This window comes from Biomphalaria glabrata, chromosome 3 (assembly GCF_947242115.1).
Source record: "Biomphalaria glabrata chromosome 3, xgBioGlab47.1, whole genome shotgun sequence".
Taxonomy (NCBI): Eukaryota; Metazoa; Mollusca; class Gastropoda; family Planorbidae; genus Biomphalaria; species Biomphalaria glabrata.
The window spans coordinates 6,176,176-6,194,048 of NC_074713.1; the positions used below are offsets into that span (position 1 = coordinate 6,176,176).

General features: G+C 36.6%; 1 protein-coding gene across 2 annotated transcripts; it reads right to left on the reverse strand.

Annotated features, from left to right (window-relative positions):
- Positions 1 to 456: 456 nt before the first annotated feature.
- LOC106067682 (5-hydroxytryptamine receptor 4-like) lies at positions 457 to 10,954 on the reverse strand. Of its 2 annotated transcripts, none has more exons than XM_056023059.1 (2): positions 10,801 to 10,954; positions 457 to 2,820 (listed from the first exon to the last, which is right to left on the reverse strand). In XM_056023059.1, the coding sequence occupies exon 2, from the start codon at positions 2,794 to 2,796 to the stop codon at positions 1,144 to 1,146; it is 1,653 nt and encodes a 550-aa protein (XP_055879034.1). In that variant the 5' UTR covers positions 2,797 to 2,820; positions 10,801 to 10,954; the 3' UTR covers positions 457 to 1,143. The 2 variants fall into 2 exon arrangements, with proteins under 2 accessions (XP_055879034.1, XP_055879033.1); XM_056023058.1 differs by having other exon boundaries at positions 457 to 3,163.
- Positions 10,955 to 17,873: the final 6,919 nt, after the last annotated feature.

The window sequence follows — 17,873 nt, forward strand, 5'->3', positions numbered from 1 at the left end:
GTGATGAAAGCATGGGTACCCGGACTCCGACTGAAAGCACGGGTTAACGTTTTGAAGCTAATATAGAGTTTAGGATATTTTGATGGAATTTTTTTTTTTTTAATCGGCTTCTACAACAAAGGGTCTCAAGTGGGCCCTTATTGGTCATAAGTCACGGGCCCTGGAGCAATTTATTAACCCTTACGGCAAAGTCAGTGGGCGCCTAATGGTCTAAGCCCTGGGTTCACTTAACCCCTTCGCGCCATAGATTTCACGACACTATTGTTGAAACTGGAGATATACTTAAAATCGACTTCTTCAGCATTGATTATAAGGTGAAAAAAACGTGAGATTTATTTTTGTTCTTGTCATAGTTTTTACACTATCGTCAAACTCAAAAATATATATTATTGTATAAGATAAGATAAGATAAGATAATTTTTAATGATCCAATCAAATGGAAATTCAGTTTGACTACAATTGATAACTTCAGCGTAACTACTGTAACAATAACATTATAGATGCAAATACGAACGACATTCACACACGTAACACATACACACATACACAAGTAATGAATACCAAATGTATACTTCTTTAAAAATTAAAAATAAATCAATAGACAAATCACAATAAATACGAAATGAAATTAACAAGAGAAGCAATTGAGGAAACATTTGTAATGTCATTTTAAAAGGTTGTCTTCCTTAGAATAAAAAAACCCCACTAAGTTTTTGACAAGACTCTATTAAACTGATCAAAGCTATAAACAGATATATAATAAATTATTATTATTATGAGAGAATAATTGAGTGGTGAGGACCATTAATTTTTATATTGTAGAGAGACCACAGAGCAGCATTTCCAAGGCTGTAGGGCTCTAGTACTTTAAGTGTAGTTATAAATTCATGTTTGAACCAGTGGCGTCACTAGAGTCGGTGTCACCCGGTGCGGTTTGCTCAGGGAAACGTCATTAGATCCACGAGGTAGGATATTTAACTAGCTCCCGCAACATTATCAACAAAACTTAAGAACAAAAAAACAACAACAAAAACAACAACAACAAAAAAAAAACAAAAAAAAAACAAACAAACAAACATGAAGATAAAGGAATCACTTTTGATAGAACTTTGCCTCTTCGTTTTAGACGCCATCTTTATCAGATCATCTCCGTGGTTTAGACAACCTCAACATGGCTAAAATTGCTTGCCGCACAGATCTCGTAAAGCAATAAAAAAAGGGATTCATGGCCGAGTTCAGGTAGCCCATCCACGAGAACAGCAGATGCGGCCAAGTAGCCATCTTGTAGCCACTGTAGGCATGCGCAAAGTTGTAAACGCTGAACGGAAGCCAGCAGACGGTAAAACATACAACCACGCATCCAATCGTAGTGAAAGCTTTGCTTGTTTTAATATGCTGGTTGCTTCTCAGTCCTGACGAATAAGCTTCCGGCTTGTCACGTGACTTTCGTTTCGCGCTCTCAGCGGAAATGACGTATTTAAGGCGACTTCTGCCATTTACTGCATCACTGCTGCCCGGGCAGATGTAATTAGGCGAAGACACTGTAAAAATCGCTATATCCGACTTGGTGAATGATAACCCCTCGTCATCACTGGCATCTACACAGCTCGGGGCATGTTTCGCATTTTTAAAGCCTTTCCTCATTTCGCAAATTAAGTTTTGATTTTTAGATTTGCTGTTTCCAGTTCTCAATGCTTTGAAGTTGTGAGCAATGGAATCGAAAATAATTGTATCAGTATCCATCTCCCCAGACTCCTGCTCATCTGAAAGAACAATCTCTTGTTTACTTTGTTCCACTGTTTTTTTTGTTCCCAAACCATACGACAAAGATGTTGAAGTTCCATCGTTTGCTTTAAGCGGTTCATCGGTGTTCCCAATATTTACAGATTTGAGAATTCGTTCTAGGGTAGCGCCTTTAGCGTCATTACATTTATCACCGTCTGTATTTTCTTTGCTTGGTAACCTTCTTTGTAGTTCTATACCATCCCCTGAATGTGCTCTCTGTGTCATGTGACCTAATCTCTGGATAAACCCCACACGCGATTTTGGCTTGGCTTTGGAGCTTGTACTCACTGTTCCACGAGAGATGGGCTTTTTGTCTAGTCGACAAATTTCTACCGTCACGAGAAAATACAGCACGAAAATAACGAGAAACGGCATGAAGAAGTCTAATATGGACACAACAATCAGGTAAGACCATTGGTAAATTGGTGTGCAGATACCGACCAGTTCTGCGCAGCTGAGCAGCCAGTCGATGTCGCTATGATGCCAACCCCCTGACATCAGAATTGTGCTAATTGTAGTTGGGAATAGCCAGGACAGGGCAACGAGAGTCAGTGTTGCTTTTTTAGACATCAGGCGGTACAAAAGAGGTTTGCAGATGGCAATGTATCTGTCCAGAGCCATTAAAGCCACGTGATAGATGGACACCGTGCATAGCACCTTGTCCAGCCAAATATAGAAGAAGCAGAGCTCCTTGCCCAGCACCCAGCTTCCGTTCTTGCCGATGACGTAAATCCCGATAGGAATGTTGATGAATCCAATAATGGCATCGGTGACGGACATGGAGACAATGAGAATGTGACATGGCGGGCTGTTACTTCTGCCGGAAGTGTGGAGGCCAGTTCTCGGCGACTGGGCACTAAGACGACAGAGCGCCAGAATAACTGTGAGATTACTGATACACGTGCAGGCGGCCAGAACACTACAGGTCACGGCCAGTGCAATGGTCACAATTCGACTACTGGTGATGTCCACTTGTCTAACCCCTTCTGGACAATAGGTAGAATTGTTCATTTCTTATGACGTAAATGAACACATCTGGAACAAAAAAATAGTTCGTGTGTTATGAACATGTTCAGGCTTTCACTGTTTGTAACATCATCAATTGTTAGAATTGTTTATAATGTTGAAAGTCTAAGCTGCTGACAATTGATTTAATTTTGTTCAGCTTGTAATCGAATCTCCCAATTCGTTTTTCTTACAACGTTTTAGGAGAAATCGTATCGAAGGATCATCCATTGTTAATGGAGTCGACTCTTTTTTTGTTGTTGCAACACTTGCAAGTATCGATACCTTATAAAATTGTAAAGAATGGATAAACTATAACCCTTTCTTTAGGTGTTGGGGCGTTGTGTACAAAGATTGAATTTGATCCATCGACCTAGATTCAGGAAATGAAAAAAAAAATATAACATAAAATGTGTATATTATATACATCTTCATTTCTGCAAATACAGACTCTATAAAATGTAAGAAAGCTCTGAAATATAATAAATGCAAAGATCACTTCACCCATGGGCGTAGCTGGGGGGATCTTGGAGCCACACTTTAATCATGGAGGACCTCAGAGCAGTGGACATTAGGTGTGAAGAGGCTTGACACATTGCCATAGACAGATTTTTGTGGAAACAGATAGCCGCCCAATGCGCCGAACGATGTGGGAGGATCTAAGTCCTAAGTAAGTAGGAATAGCAGATTAGGTTTTGGAACTAAAATTTTGGTTATAGTAGGATAATGCACTGTAGACACCTTAGAATATGCATTTTTTTGTGTTTTAATTACCGGAAATAGTGCCTGGCTCCGACCCGAACCCCGCTGGGGGAGCTCACAGAGGCGTGTCTACCGTTTTTCCACTAACTCCTCAAGGGTACATAAACGTCTTCCGAAAGAATGAAGGGTCAGAATGTAAGTAAGACTAATTATTTACACACACACACACACACAAAATCTAGCCATCAAGTATGCATCAGTACATTTAAAAACAAAACAAAACATTCTTTTATCGGTACTACTTTCTAGAAGTCATTACATTCAATGCACTTCTGAGGCGCTTATTTAGACTTAGTCCTCCCGCGCCATTCCACTCAGAAGTCGATCTCAATAGTAATCATTACATTACCATTCATTAGTTATATCGCTTTTTTGTTATATTTCTGTTAGAACTATAATAACAATAAGTAAATCATATAAGGATTTCATACACTTAAATTCTTACAGTCATTAGCTTTTGTTTTCCATTTTTTAGTGTACCTTTGTGGGGCCCCTATTCGTCATGGCTAGTGTTCATTGAGCCCGTTCGCACCATGGATGCTACGCCACTGAATATAGGCCCGTCCCAGCCCTCCTTACTTCTGAGCTGGGCTCCAAAAAGTGTATTGTAAACGTCAGGGAAATGCATTTCAGAAGAACTCAACACTGGGGCTCCTCTCAGAGGCTTCACAAAACATAGAGAGATTATATGTGAACTGATAGAATAAGATGAAAAAGAAAGGTATGTCTCGCGTTATGGTTCCACACATACACACTAGCAAAAATAGACGAATGACAACAAGATTAAGCTGAATATTCACAGATTGTGACAGATGGTGACCTGATTTTACTCGTGGTTGCCTAAAGGTTTCTAGGCAGAACAAGGGGAGATTATAGAAATGTTGATAACAGAAAATGGAAACGTACAATGTTATTTACAGAGTCAAGAAGTTTGATTTAAATGTGTACTTGTACAGAAAGACAAGTTTTGACATGCGATAACACCACATACTATAGATGTGATTAATACTAGACTGACATTTTGTGTAAAAGCGAATCGCAATCACCGAGTATGGCTGGATGTGATTTAAAAAAAAAAAAAAAAAAACAACAACAACAAAAACTATTTAATGCATTCACTTGATTTACTTGATTCAGCCATTTAGAGTCAAAGTGAAGCATAGGGCCACATCAGTACTTCGCCCTCGTACACTGTTCACTGTCTCTCGGGTCCATGTCCACCTTGTTTTCTTTTCTTTATGTTGCTCTCCTCCATGTTTACTTTGGTCTCACAGACTTTTTCTTCCCATGTGTGTGTTCCAGTTCAGAGCCGACATTGCAACATTTTCCCTTATCCTCCAACATGGTCTGCCCAATCCGGTTCCATTTGCATCATATGATTTCCTGCTCTATTGGTGTTTGCTGGGCTGTTTCCATTAGATAGTAGCTTGACAATAGTTTGGGCCATTTAACACCCATTATATGTCGTAAGCATTTGTTGGTGAATGCCTAAAGCTTGTCTGCATAGCTACTTGATACTCTCCATATATTTGCGCGAGGCCCCCCACAAACCACGTGGCGGTGGGTGGCTTCTCACTTCGCCTACGCTTTGCGCCGCCTCTGCACTAGCGAAATATTTATACAAGGCGCAGGTTTCTAGGATTTAATTCAAAATGTGTATGTGTGATATGCTCACGAAATGTCAGGATGGACGCTAGGTTAATTAAAAAGAAATCTTTAACTGCCTTGTTCGTAAGCCGTCTCCATCTTTGTTTCTCTCTTCTATGTAAATGTAAGCAAGATGGCGCCTAAGCTGGTCTTTAAACGTTTTGGAGAGTCACCTATGTTACGCTTATCAACTATCAGCTTGCCAAAGTAATTGCCCGTGCGCAAGGTCGTTCCTAATGCAGGATATATGCTCTGCCTAGCGCAGCGGTTCTCAACCTTTTATGCTTGGCGACCCCTTTTTACAATCCCCCACTCTCCCTCGACCCCCCCCCCCCCCGCAAATACACACAGCAATAGAAGAATAGACAAAAACAATCAATTTTTTTCGATGGTCTTTAGCGACCCCTGGCAAATCGTCAATCGACCCCCAAGGGGTTCGCGATCCACAGGTTGAGAGCCCCTGGCCTAGCGTAAGTGTAGAAATATAAGCATCTTTTTACGCCACTGATTAGGAAGGAATGCATTTTTGCCTTACTTCTTTAGATATCTTCTATAAGTCTATTTAAAATGAATTTGAACTTAGATGAAATAATCGTTGGCAAGTGTACAGAAATCATTTTCTCATCAACCAAAAATGTTTCAAGACATATGGAGAGGTACAAATACTGCAAGGTTGGCAACAACATCACACTGACTGTCCAAAAGCCTAGCCTTGCTCTGGACTTCACACACCGTGCTGTTTCTGACTTCGCCCTCGAGCTGGTCACATTGCGAGGTAACGTAAAGTGAAGGGATTCTGACACACTCGCTCTTACATAGTGTCTCTACTGGCCTTCTCGAACCTTCTTGACAACTCCGGTTGATCTTTTTCGCCGCGTGCGTAATATTTACGACATTGGTCCTTGCCGAACTGGCGTGTACTGTCACTGGTCACGGTTGACCGCTCGTCCTGCGCTGGACTGTGGCGATTTGGGTAGGCTAAAAACAAACAGCACTACCCCCATCTGTGTCACCACCAGGTTTATAACAAAATTATAATGTTTGTTTTAAAATTCATTCCCCCCCCCCCTAACAAATTGAACGAAATAGTGAAGAATAGTGGTGCATTTAATATTTTAGTGAAGGATACATCTGTTTAAACTAAATTTCTTTGATGCCTTATAATGAGAGGATATACAATGAAAAATTTTTTTTTATTAAAATAGTACAAGCTTAAACATTTTATTATTGTGTTTTAAATACATAAATTATATATAATTTGTTTGTTACAATTTTTATAATATGTAATGCTAAAAATAGAATTTATATATGTTCTGATAATTTTTCTACTTACTTTAAATACATTTTTTTTTTGACGAAAAATGCAAAAATTTGCTATTAAATTGTCCATAGAGTTCTCTATATCATTGTACTACGAAAATAATCTACCGAAAGGTCATCGTCAAAGGCTGATAACTGATGGAAAAAGGATGTCATCTATTTATAAATTAGATAAAAATTACCAGTGTTTCAATTTTTAGCGGCTCCCGTAAGGGGAAAAAGCCGCTATTAGGTTTGTGCAAAATGTCCGTCTGTCCGTCTGTCACACTCAGATCTCGAAAACTAGAAGAGATATGAAAAATATTATTTCATCATTAAATGCGGCTTGAAAAGTTTAGGTGCAACGGCTACTTTTGGTTTTCTAAAAGCAAACCGTTTAATTTATAAAATTAATTATGCAAGCGATTTTTTCATAAAAATACACCAATTCTAAAACAATTACGTAAATGTAAGGGAGGCAATGTTACAATATGCTAACAAAGATGGACAATTTTTGTGTATTTTCAGTATCACAAAGTCAAATATATTTTTAAAATGTACAGGAAATGTTCACAACAAATATAAATAATAGTTAACAATGTTTTTCTGGTCAACTAGCTGCTAAAATTAAAAGAAAACATTTCTGTTTGTTTATAAAGGCTAATAATGCACTTTGTATGTAAATATCACGCACATTTTTTTAAATGGACTTTAATGCAGCGATTTTCGTGCAGTAGCGTAACGTCGCAACATGGTCGCCTGCTACACCAATTCCTTAAACTTTTTTAAAAAATCAGATTTTATTTATTTTTTGTTTAGTGCCCCCATCCGAATAAAAGAAGATTATTTTTGTACGTTTTGTCTGTTGGTCGGTCTGTCCGTCACGATTAGATTAAAAAAACTAGAACTCTAAAAGCTATTGAAAATCTGATTTACCCTTTAATGTTCCTCCCGTAACATCTCAATATTTTTAAGTATCTAAAAATTGATTGTTCCGGATTTTTTCTTTTGCAAAACTAATCAACCCCAACAAATGTTTGTTTGCTCTTCTAATTTATATTACATTCAATTTCCATGCTTAAACGTTGCAAAAACACATTATCAATAATATGTTGTTCCGTTTTTTATGTAGATCCACGGGCTTCTAATCAGTTTCGGGTCTAATTTCATTTCGTTTCTGTAACTCTTCGTTCATATGGCCCGCGACACGAATGTCGGAAATGAAAATGGCCCTCAGGTGGAATTAGGTCGGGCACCATTGCTCTAGAGTGTTTCGTTCTGTGACAACGAAGGGAAGAGGTTAGCACTTTGAAAGATGCAAAGGAAGCTGCATTGTCTTCAAAAGTCTCGTTTACAACAGATGACTCCAGATTTCTCAGAGTGGTGATGGGGCCTTATCGTAGTAAGTTAGATTTCGTTTAAAATACCATTTGACACTGTGTCACTAAAGTCTACTATAGGTATTGCATTTCAACTCAATTTAATGTTGTTAATATTGTAATAAAAGTTATATTTAGTTGTTTTTTTTTGTTCCCCAAAAAAGCTTATTTAACTTATCTCACGTTTGACAGATTAAAATATGATACGACAACAGCGGCTTAGATTGTCTACCAGCAGTTTGGTGCTACCAGCTATAGGCCGTCCATAACACTATATAGTTGTATATAAAGTGTTCATGCCGTGGTCATGTTTCGATTGATAAAACTAATATAGTAGCGATGTGATTGTATAATATCATAAATCCTTAATAACACCAACCACTATATTTTTTTCTGTAATTAACAAGATTGTATGTGCTAATGTAAAAGAAAAAAAACTTCATTCCTAATATGAACCACTCTTACATAGATGTATTGCATCAAAAAGTGGGGGGGGGGGGGCTGTATTTTAATGAACCTTTTGCTTGCACATTTTATTTTAAAAACAATGATTCCCAATAAAAATTGGCTGTTGCTCAAGAAGTTTTCTAGATTTAACATTTCATGTCATCGGAATTTCAATATATTTTTTTTGGTAGTCACTGCAATATAAACTGGACAGAGTGACAACAAAGACAGACAACACTAACCTAATAGCTTTTGCCACTTTCGGGGACCGCTAAAAAAATCTACAACAGAATATTTAAATTTCAACTTTTATTTATTATTTTTTTTTTTTGATAAAACACCCATTTGAAAAATGATTTTATCACTTAGAAATATAGCTTTGCATTGAAAATAAATAGCGATAAATTAAATTCATGCATAAAATCTTTACATTTAAAAGTCGATATACTTACATTTAAAAGTCGATCTACTTACATTTAAAAGTTGATCTACTTACATTTAAAAGTCGATATACTTACATTTAAAAGTTGATCTACTTACATTTAAAAGTCGATATACTTACACTTAAAAGTCGATCTACTTACACTTAAAAGTCTATCTACTTACACTTAAAAGTCGATATACTTACATTTAAAAGTCGATCTACTTACATTTAAAAGTCGATATACTTACATTTAAAAGTCGATATACTTACATTTAAAAGTCGATATACTTACATTTAAAAGTCGATATACTTACATTTAAAAGTCTATCTACTTACACTTAAAAGTCGATATACTTACATTTAAAAGTCGATCTACTTACATTTAAAAGTTGATCTACTTACATTTAAAAGTTGATCTACTTACATTTAAAAGTCGATCTACTTACATTTAAAAGTCGATCTACTTACATTTAAAAGTCGATCTACTTACACTTAAAAGTTGATATACTTACATTTAAAAGTTGATCTACTTACATTTAAAAGTTGATCTACTTACACTTAAAAGTTGATCTACTTACATTTAAAAGTCGATATACTTACATTTAAAAGTCGATATACTTACATTTAAAAGTCGATATACTTACATTTAAAAGTCTATCTACTTACACTTAAAAGTTGATATACTTACATTTAAAAGTCGATCTACTTACATTTAAAAGTCGATCTACTTACACTTAAAAGTCGATCTACTTACATTTAAAAGTCGATATACTTACATTTAAAAGTCGATATACTTACATTTAAAAGTCGATCTACTTACATTTAAAAGTCGATCTACTTACACTTAAAAGTCGATCTACTTACATTTAAAAGTCGATATACTTACATTTAAAAGTCGATATACTTACATTTAAAAGTCGATCTACTTACATTTAAAAGTCGATGTACTTACATTTAAAAGTCGATCTACTTACATTTAAAAGTCGATCTACTTACATTTAAAAGTCAATCTACTTACATTTAAAAGTCAATCTACTTACATTTAAAAGTCTATCTACTTACATTTAAAAGTCAATCTACTTACACTTAAAAGTCGATCTACTTACATTTAAAAGTCGATCTACTTACATTTAAAAGTCGATCTACTTACATTTAAAAGTCGATATACTTACATTTAAAAGTCGATCTACTTACATTTAAAAGTCGATATACTTACATTTAAAAGTCGATATACTTACATTTAAAAGTCGATATACTTACATTTAAAAGTCGATGTACTTACATTTAAAAGTCGATCTACTTACATTTAAAAGTCGATCTACTTACATTTAAAAGTCGATCTACTTACATTTAAAAGTCGATCTACTTACATTTAAAAGTCGATATACTTACATTTAAAAGTCGATGTACTTACATTTAAAAGTCGATATACTTACATTTAAAAGTCGATGTACTTACATTTAAAAGTCGATCTACTTACACTTAAAAGTCGATCTACTTACATTTAAAAGTCGATATACTTACATTTAAAAGTCGATATACTTACACTTAAAAGTCGATCTACTTACATTTAAAAGTCGATATACTTACATTTAAAAGTCGATATACTTACACTTAAAAGTCGATATACTTACATTTAAAAGTCGATCTACTTACACTTAAAAGTCGATCTACTTACATTTAAAAGTCGATATACTTACATTTAAAAGTCGATCTACTTACATTTAAAAGTCGATGTACTTACATTTAAAAGTCGATGTACTTACATTTAAAAGTCGATGTACTTACATTTAAAAGTCGATCTACTTACATTTAAAAGTCGATATACTTACATTTAAAAGTCGATCTACTTACATTTAAAAGTTAATCTACTTACACTTAAAAGTCGATCTACTTACATTTAAAAGTCGATATACTTACACTTAAAAGTCGATCTACTTACATTTAAAAGTCGATATACTTACATTTAAAAGTCGATATACTTACATTTAAAAGTCGATCTACTTACACTTAAAAGTCGATGTACTTACACTTAAAAGTCGATTTACTTACATTTAAAACTTGTGGCTATCAGAGTAACACAGCAGTTGAACAACACTTATCCAATTTTTCAACCTTCGCTAGAGTTGATTTTTATAATTTTACAAAGTGACAGAAAAAACCTAAGCTCCAGGGGAAATCACCCGAGGGGTAATTAAATCGTCTGCTTGTCGTTCTTCTGAATACAAATAACCAGTGTCCAGCTCACACACACCGTTGTATATTTTTTTGGGTATGGGAAGGCGGGGGAAGATGGAGTGCTCAGAGATTATTGCCAAAGTCTACCAAAGGGCGATGGTAAATTATTCATGTTCTATGTTATAGTTATATCCAGAAGAACGGCAGCATTAAAAGTGCAATGGGACACAATCGGCAGTGTTAATCGCTTGGTATCAAAGATTGCATGATTTGATATTCAATGGGGAATGGACACTTTCTGTAATGTCATATACAAAATGACATGCACATATGTATATATGTATCCTACATTGTGATTTATAGGGCAGAGGATGTAATGATCATCTGATTCTGTGGCCCACTGTTAACTAGGGTGTCATGTGGCCAGAACAACGACCACCCGCCTTTACTTGCCCAAACTAATGCCAAGTATCCATTAGAGTGGGGTGGACTCAAAGATCCCAAAATTAAAAATCCTAGTCTTTACCAGGATTCGAACCCGGGATCCCTGGTTTGGAAGCCAAGTGCTTTACAACACAGCCACCGCGCCTCCATACACCTATGTATATAGACATATTCAAAATGATATACTATGACTTCTAAAATGGTCAAATATAAATACACACACGTAAAATGACTTCTGTATGTTTAGATTGGATATATCGACATTAGGTACCCAGAGGGCCGCCCCCCGAATAAATAGACTGAGATATGAGTCTTGTACTTAGAGTAAAACATTTGTATAAATATTCTCTCTTATAAAGAGATTATAGTCAAGGCAAAAGACGAATGACGGTCGACTGATCATGAGTGGTTCCCCAACGGTTCATCAGACTAAAGAATAGGTGAGGATGAATATCAAATAATTTCAAACCATATGAACAAAAATATAAAGAAAAGGTATATATAAAAAGAATAAAGTTACTTACCTACTTTTATGGATGCAATAGGTTACGTAAACCCAGTCAGACTTCTTATCTTATCTTATCTTATCTTATCTTATAAAATACAGACGTTACTTCTAAAAAAAAAAAATGATTGCGTTTTACGCATGTTCCTAGTCCATCTAGTCATGCATGTTAACCAATGACTTAAATTCTGCCAAGTCACTGGTTTTCCTGGCTAGCTCAGGCAACCCATTCCATGCTCTAATAGCACTAGGAAAGGAGTATTTGTACAAATTTGTCCTAGCATATGGAACGAGGAATGTGCCTTTATCTTTGTGTCTTTCAGAGTATTGTATTAAATTTTGTTTTTGTATTTGTTTTATATCTAATTACTTATTACTACTTTACTTTTGAGTCTTCTATCCTGAAGGCTTTCTAAATTTAGTGATTTTACTAAAGGTGTTACTCTAGTCAAATGTGAATATTCGTTTGTTATGAATCTGACTGCTCTATTTTGTGTCTGTTCCAGTTTTTTTTTTTTTTTAAGGAAACCTCAGCATTTGTGCTATTTATTTTTAGCTTTTTCTTCCTAGGAATCCTTGAGCCCTAGGCCTCTTTTTTCTTGCATCTTTTAGTGTATTTCTTTCACCTCCTTTTTGGGCTCATTCCTCTTTTTTTGGGCCTCTTGTTGTTTTTTTTTTGCTTTTTTTTTTAAATTTTATTCAAAAGAAAACACTTAACATATTATTTTATATTAAATAATAATACAAAGAATATTTTTAAAAACAAATTGTATGAAGGAAATAGTTAAAAAAAAACACATTCCAGGATTTCCATCATGATCATTTAATAACTTACGCTAATCAAAAGCGACACATTGTAAGCATAGAGCTCGTAGTTTATCAAAAATAATAAGATAAAAAATTACATGGAAACGATTTCAATACTGGCTGAAATAGGGCATACAGCTAGGGTCCAGAATACAATACTGGCTGAAATAGGGCATACAGCTAGGGTCCAGAATACAATACTGGCTGAAATAGGGAATACAGCTAGGGTCCAGATTACAATACTGGCTGAAATAGGGAATACAGCTAGGGTACAGAACACAATACTGGCTAAAATAGGGCATACAGCTCGGGTACAGAACACAATACTGGCTGAAATAGGGCATACAGCTAGGGTCCAGAATACAATACTGGCTGAAATAGGGAATACAGCTAGGGTCCAGATTACAATACTGGCTGAAATAGGGAATACAGCTAGGGTACAGAACACAATACTGGCTGAAATAGGGCATACAACTAGGGTACAGAACACAATACTGGCTGAAATAGGGCATACAGCTAGGGTCCAGAATACAATACTGGCTGAAATAGGGCATACAGCTAGGGTCCAGATTACAATACTGGCTGAAATAGGGAATACAGCTAGGGTCCAGAATACAATACTGGCTGAAATAGAGCATACAGCTAGGGTCCAGAATACAATACTGGCTGAAATAGGGCATACAGCTAGGGTCCAGAATACAATACTGGCTGAAATAGGGAATACAGCTAGGGTACAGAACACAATACTGGCTGAAATAGGGAATACAGCTAGGGTCCAGATTACAATACTGGCTGAAATAGGGAATACAGCTAGGGTACAGAACACAATACTGGCTGAAATAGGGAATACAGCTAGGGTACAGATTACAATACTGGCTGAAATAGGGAATACAGCTAGGGTACAGAACACAATACTGGCTGAAATAGGGCATACAGCTAGGGTCCAGAATACAATACTGGCTGAAATAGGGTATACAGCTAGGGTCCAGAATACAATACTGGCTGAAATAGGGAATACAGCTAGGGTACAGAACACAATACTGGCTGAAATAGGGAAAACAGCTAGGGTCCAGATTACAATACTGGCTGAAATAGGGAATACAGCTAGGGTACAGAATACAATACTGGCTGAAATAGGGCATACAGCTAGGGTCCAGAATACAATACTGGCTGAAATAGGGAATACAGCTAGGGTCCAGATTACAATACTGGCTGAAATAGGGAATACAGCTAGGGTACAGAACACAATACTGGCTGAAATAGGGAATACAGCTAGGGTACAGAACACAATACTGGCTGAAATAGGGAATACAGCTAGGGTACAGAACACAATACTGGCTGAAATAGGGAATACAGCTAGGGTCCAGATTACAATACTGGCTGAAATAGGGAATACAGCTAGGGTCCAGATTACAATACTGGCTGAAATAGGGAATACAGCTAGGGTACAGAACACAATACTGGCTGAAATATGGAATACAGCTAGGGTACAGAACACAATACTGGCTGAAATAGGGAATACAGCTAGGGTCCAGATTACAATACTGGCTGAAATAGGGCATACAGCTAGGGTCCAGAATACAATACTGGCTGAAATAGGGTATACAGCTAGGGTCCAGATTACAATACTGGCTGAAATAGGGCATACAGCTAGGGTCCAGAATACAATACTGGCTGAAATAGGGAATACAGCTAGGGTCCAGATTACAATACTGGCTGAAATAGGGAATACAGCTAGGGTACAGAACACAATACTGGCTGAAATAGGGAATACAGCTAGGGTCCAGATTACAATACTGGCTGAAATAGGGAATACAGCTAGGGTACAGAACACAATACTGGCTGAAATAGGGAATACAGCTAGGGTCCAGAATACAATACTGGCTGAAATAGGGAATACAGCTAGGGTCCAGATTACAATACTGGCTGAAATAGGGAATACAGCTAGGGTACAGAACACAATACTGGCTGAAATAGGGAATACAGCTAGGGTACAGAACACAATACTGGCTGAAATAGGGCATACAGCTAGGGTCCAGATTACAATACTGGCTGAAATAGGGAATACAGCTAGGGTACAGAATACAATACTGGCTGAAATAGGGAATACAGCTAGGGTCCAGATTACAATACTGATTGAAATAGGGAATACAGCTAGGGTACAGAATACAATACTGGCTGAAATAGGGAATACAGCTAGGGTACAGAACACAATACTGGCTGAAATAGGGAATATAGCTAGGGTACAGAACACAATACTGGCTGAAATAGGGAATACAGCTAGGGTACAGAACACAATACTGGCTGAAATAGGGAATACAGCTAGGGTACAGAACACAATACTGGCTGAAATAGGGAATACAGCTAGGGTACAGAATACAATACTGGCTGAAATAGGGAATACAGCTAGGGTCCAGATTACAATACTGGCTGAAATAGGGAATACAGCTAGGGTACAGAATACAATACTGGCTGAAATAGGGAATACAGCTAGGGTACAGAATACAATACTGGCTGAAATAGGGCATACAGCTAGGGTACAGAACACAATACTGGCTGAAATAGGGCATACAGCTAGGGTCCAGATTACAATACTGGCTGAAATAGGGAATACAGCTAGGGTACAGAATACAATACTGGCTGAAATAGGGCATACAGCTAGGGTCCAGAATACAATACTGGCTGAAATAGGGCATACAGCTAGGGTCCAGAATACAATATTGGCTAAAATAGGGCATACAGCTAGGGTCCAGAATACAATACTGGCTGAAATATGGCATACAGCTAGGGTCCAGAATACAATACTGGCTAAAATAGGGCATACAGCTAGGGTCCTGAATACAATACTAGCTGAAATAGGGCATACAGCTAGGGTCTAGAATACAATACTGGCTAAAATAGGGCATACAGCTAGGGTCCAGAATACAATACTGGCTGAAATAGGGCATACAGCTAGGGTCCAGAATACAATACTGGCTGAAATAGGGCATACAGCTAGGGTCCAGAATACAATACTGGCTGAAATAGGGCATACAGCTAGGGTCCAGAATACAATACTGGCTGAAATAGGGCATACAGCTGGTCACTCCTGGTTTAAAGGCAATTATTTTATTTGTTTCTTTTCGTTGACTGTTTCTATTTCGAATGACGATCCCCCATTTTTTTTTCACCGTATGTCACTAGCCCCATTATTCTATTTCTAATGCTTCTAAAGGACTTCTACTAACAGTTTGAGGAGTAGACAATCCTAAATGTAATGATCTGTTTTAGATACAATAGAATGAAGTGTATTTGTTAAGGTTATTTCAGCCGATCACGTTTAAAAAGACCTTTAAAAGGGAGATAATTCGTACCAATCTTCTGAAATAAAAATAATTACACAGTTTTCTCCCCTTACACAGACATGTTATGCAATTGTTAATAAATGTCATTAGAAACAACAAGCAAAATAGATTTTCATACATGGCGGAAAATCTAAAAGTAGCGAGCTTTCTGGTGCATCCGGAGTACAAAATAAATAGAAGCGTTGATCAGTTATCTTTTTACAAAGTTATTTGATTTTTTTTTTTCTGTACAGTTTAACATAATCAAGAATTTTGGACTTATTGTGTTTGTGACTATGATTTAGTTGCCAATATCTAAGTTTTATTTAGCGTCCTTGACATTGTATAGTTTATCGTGCGTGTCAGTGTTTGTCCAATGTAAAAAATATATATATAAAAAAAAAAGGATTATATAAGGTGAAATTGCATAAATTATTTTGAATCCAGTTATGTGATGTTTTGGCACTATTGGGAATTTGGCGGGAAAAAGTTATTTGTTTCATAGAAGAGGGAAAGTTTTTTTTGATTTAGAGTTTAGAGGTAATGACGCGACGAATTAAAAAACAAGACTAGGTTTTTAAGAAGAATAGCGAAATGTCCACAGACTACTTTAGACGGCTTTAGAGAGAGGCTGGTTTTATGAACGTAGAGATTCCGCGCGTTATTATGAAACTTCTTGTTCGACATTCGCTATCAGCCTCGACTATCTTATATTGTTGGCCTTTCGCCTGTGTTATTTAATTTCGATATTTGATTGTTACCTCCGTTTTACGTATCTGCATAAGACACAGCACGGTAGCGCCTAACAGTAATTAATTTTTAATAGGTTTAAGCTAACAATAATACATTTGCGCGATTGGGAAATACATTTTTTTAAAAAGTTACAAAGACAGTTTGTGTGGAAACACAAACTGAAAATCGGCCCCCGAAGTGGTCCACCCAGGCAGGTAAAAAGGCAGGTTTCAGAAAGAACATCAGAATGAAATTCTATCAAAGGCAAATGACAGAGAAGAATGGAGAAAGAAGGTTGACAGATCTTGTGTGGTGCCCAAGCGGTCTAGCAGACCAAAGGATAGGTGAAAGTGAATGTGAAGTCTGATGTGAACCTTGCCTAACTGATGTCTTATAAGGAATATCTAATTGATCTAATTGTTTTGTAAAGGATCAAGCACTTATTCAAATCCTCAAGAAAAATACATTTCCGTAAAGAAAAAAAAAACAATTTTCTGACAAAAATTTAAAACCGTTTGCATAAATGTGCTAAAAATATGGTAAATAGTCACCTCCCTTACTAAACTCCTTCCGTGTTTGTTACTATTAATAGTGAATAGTTGTAAAATGGTGTATTTTTTTAATGAAAATGCTGCTTGCATGGTATAAACTATCATGATGTCGCATTTTCATATCTTTTCTAGTTTACGAGATCTAAACAGGACGGACGGACGGACAGAAAAATCACACAAACCTAACAGCGTCTATTCCCCTTTCGGGTGCCGCTAAAAAACTTCTGTTTATTGCAATTTTTTGTTTCTCAACCATTTTAGTGGATCAGTTGGGACAGGGGGAAGAATTCTAGTGTCAACTCGAGGAAAAATCAGAAGCCAGCTACCTTCAAGCAGGGTGCAGCACACACGGAGACACAACTTTCGATTTTAAACTGCATTGGTGCCGTAACAATTGTATGAAGTGGGCGGAGGGGAAATGATGATTAGTCGACAAAATTTCGACCAAAGCCCAGGCGTTTTTTTTTAATCATCCCACCTAAAGTTCTATGAGATGAATCAACGTTGTTTTACTACAGAAGGTGACCAACCTATATATTATCTTCAAAAGTGAGATTACAAAAAGGAGATAATTTGTGCATAGCT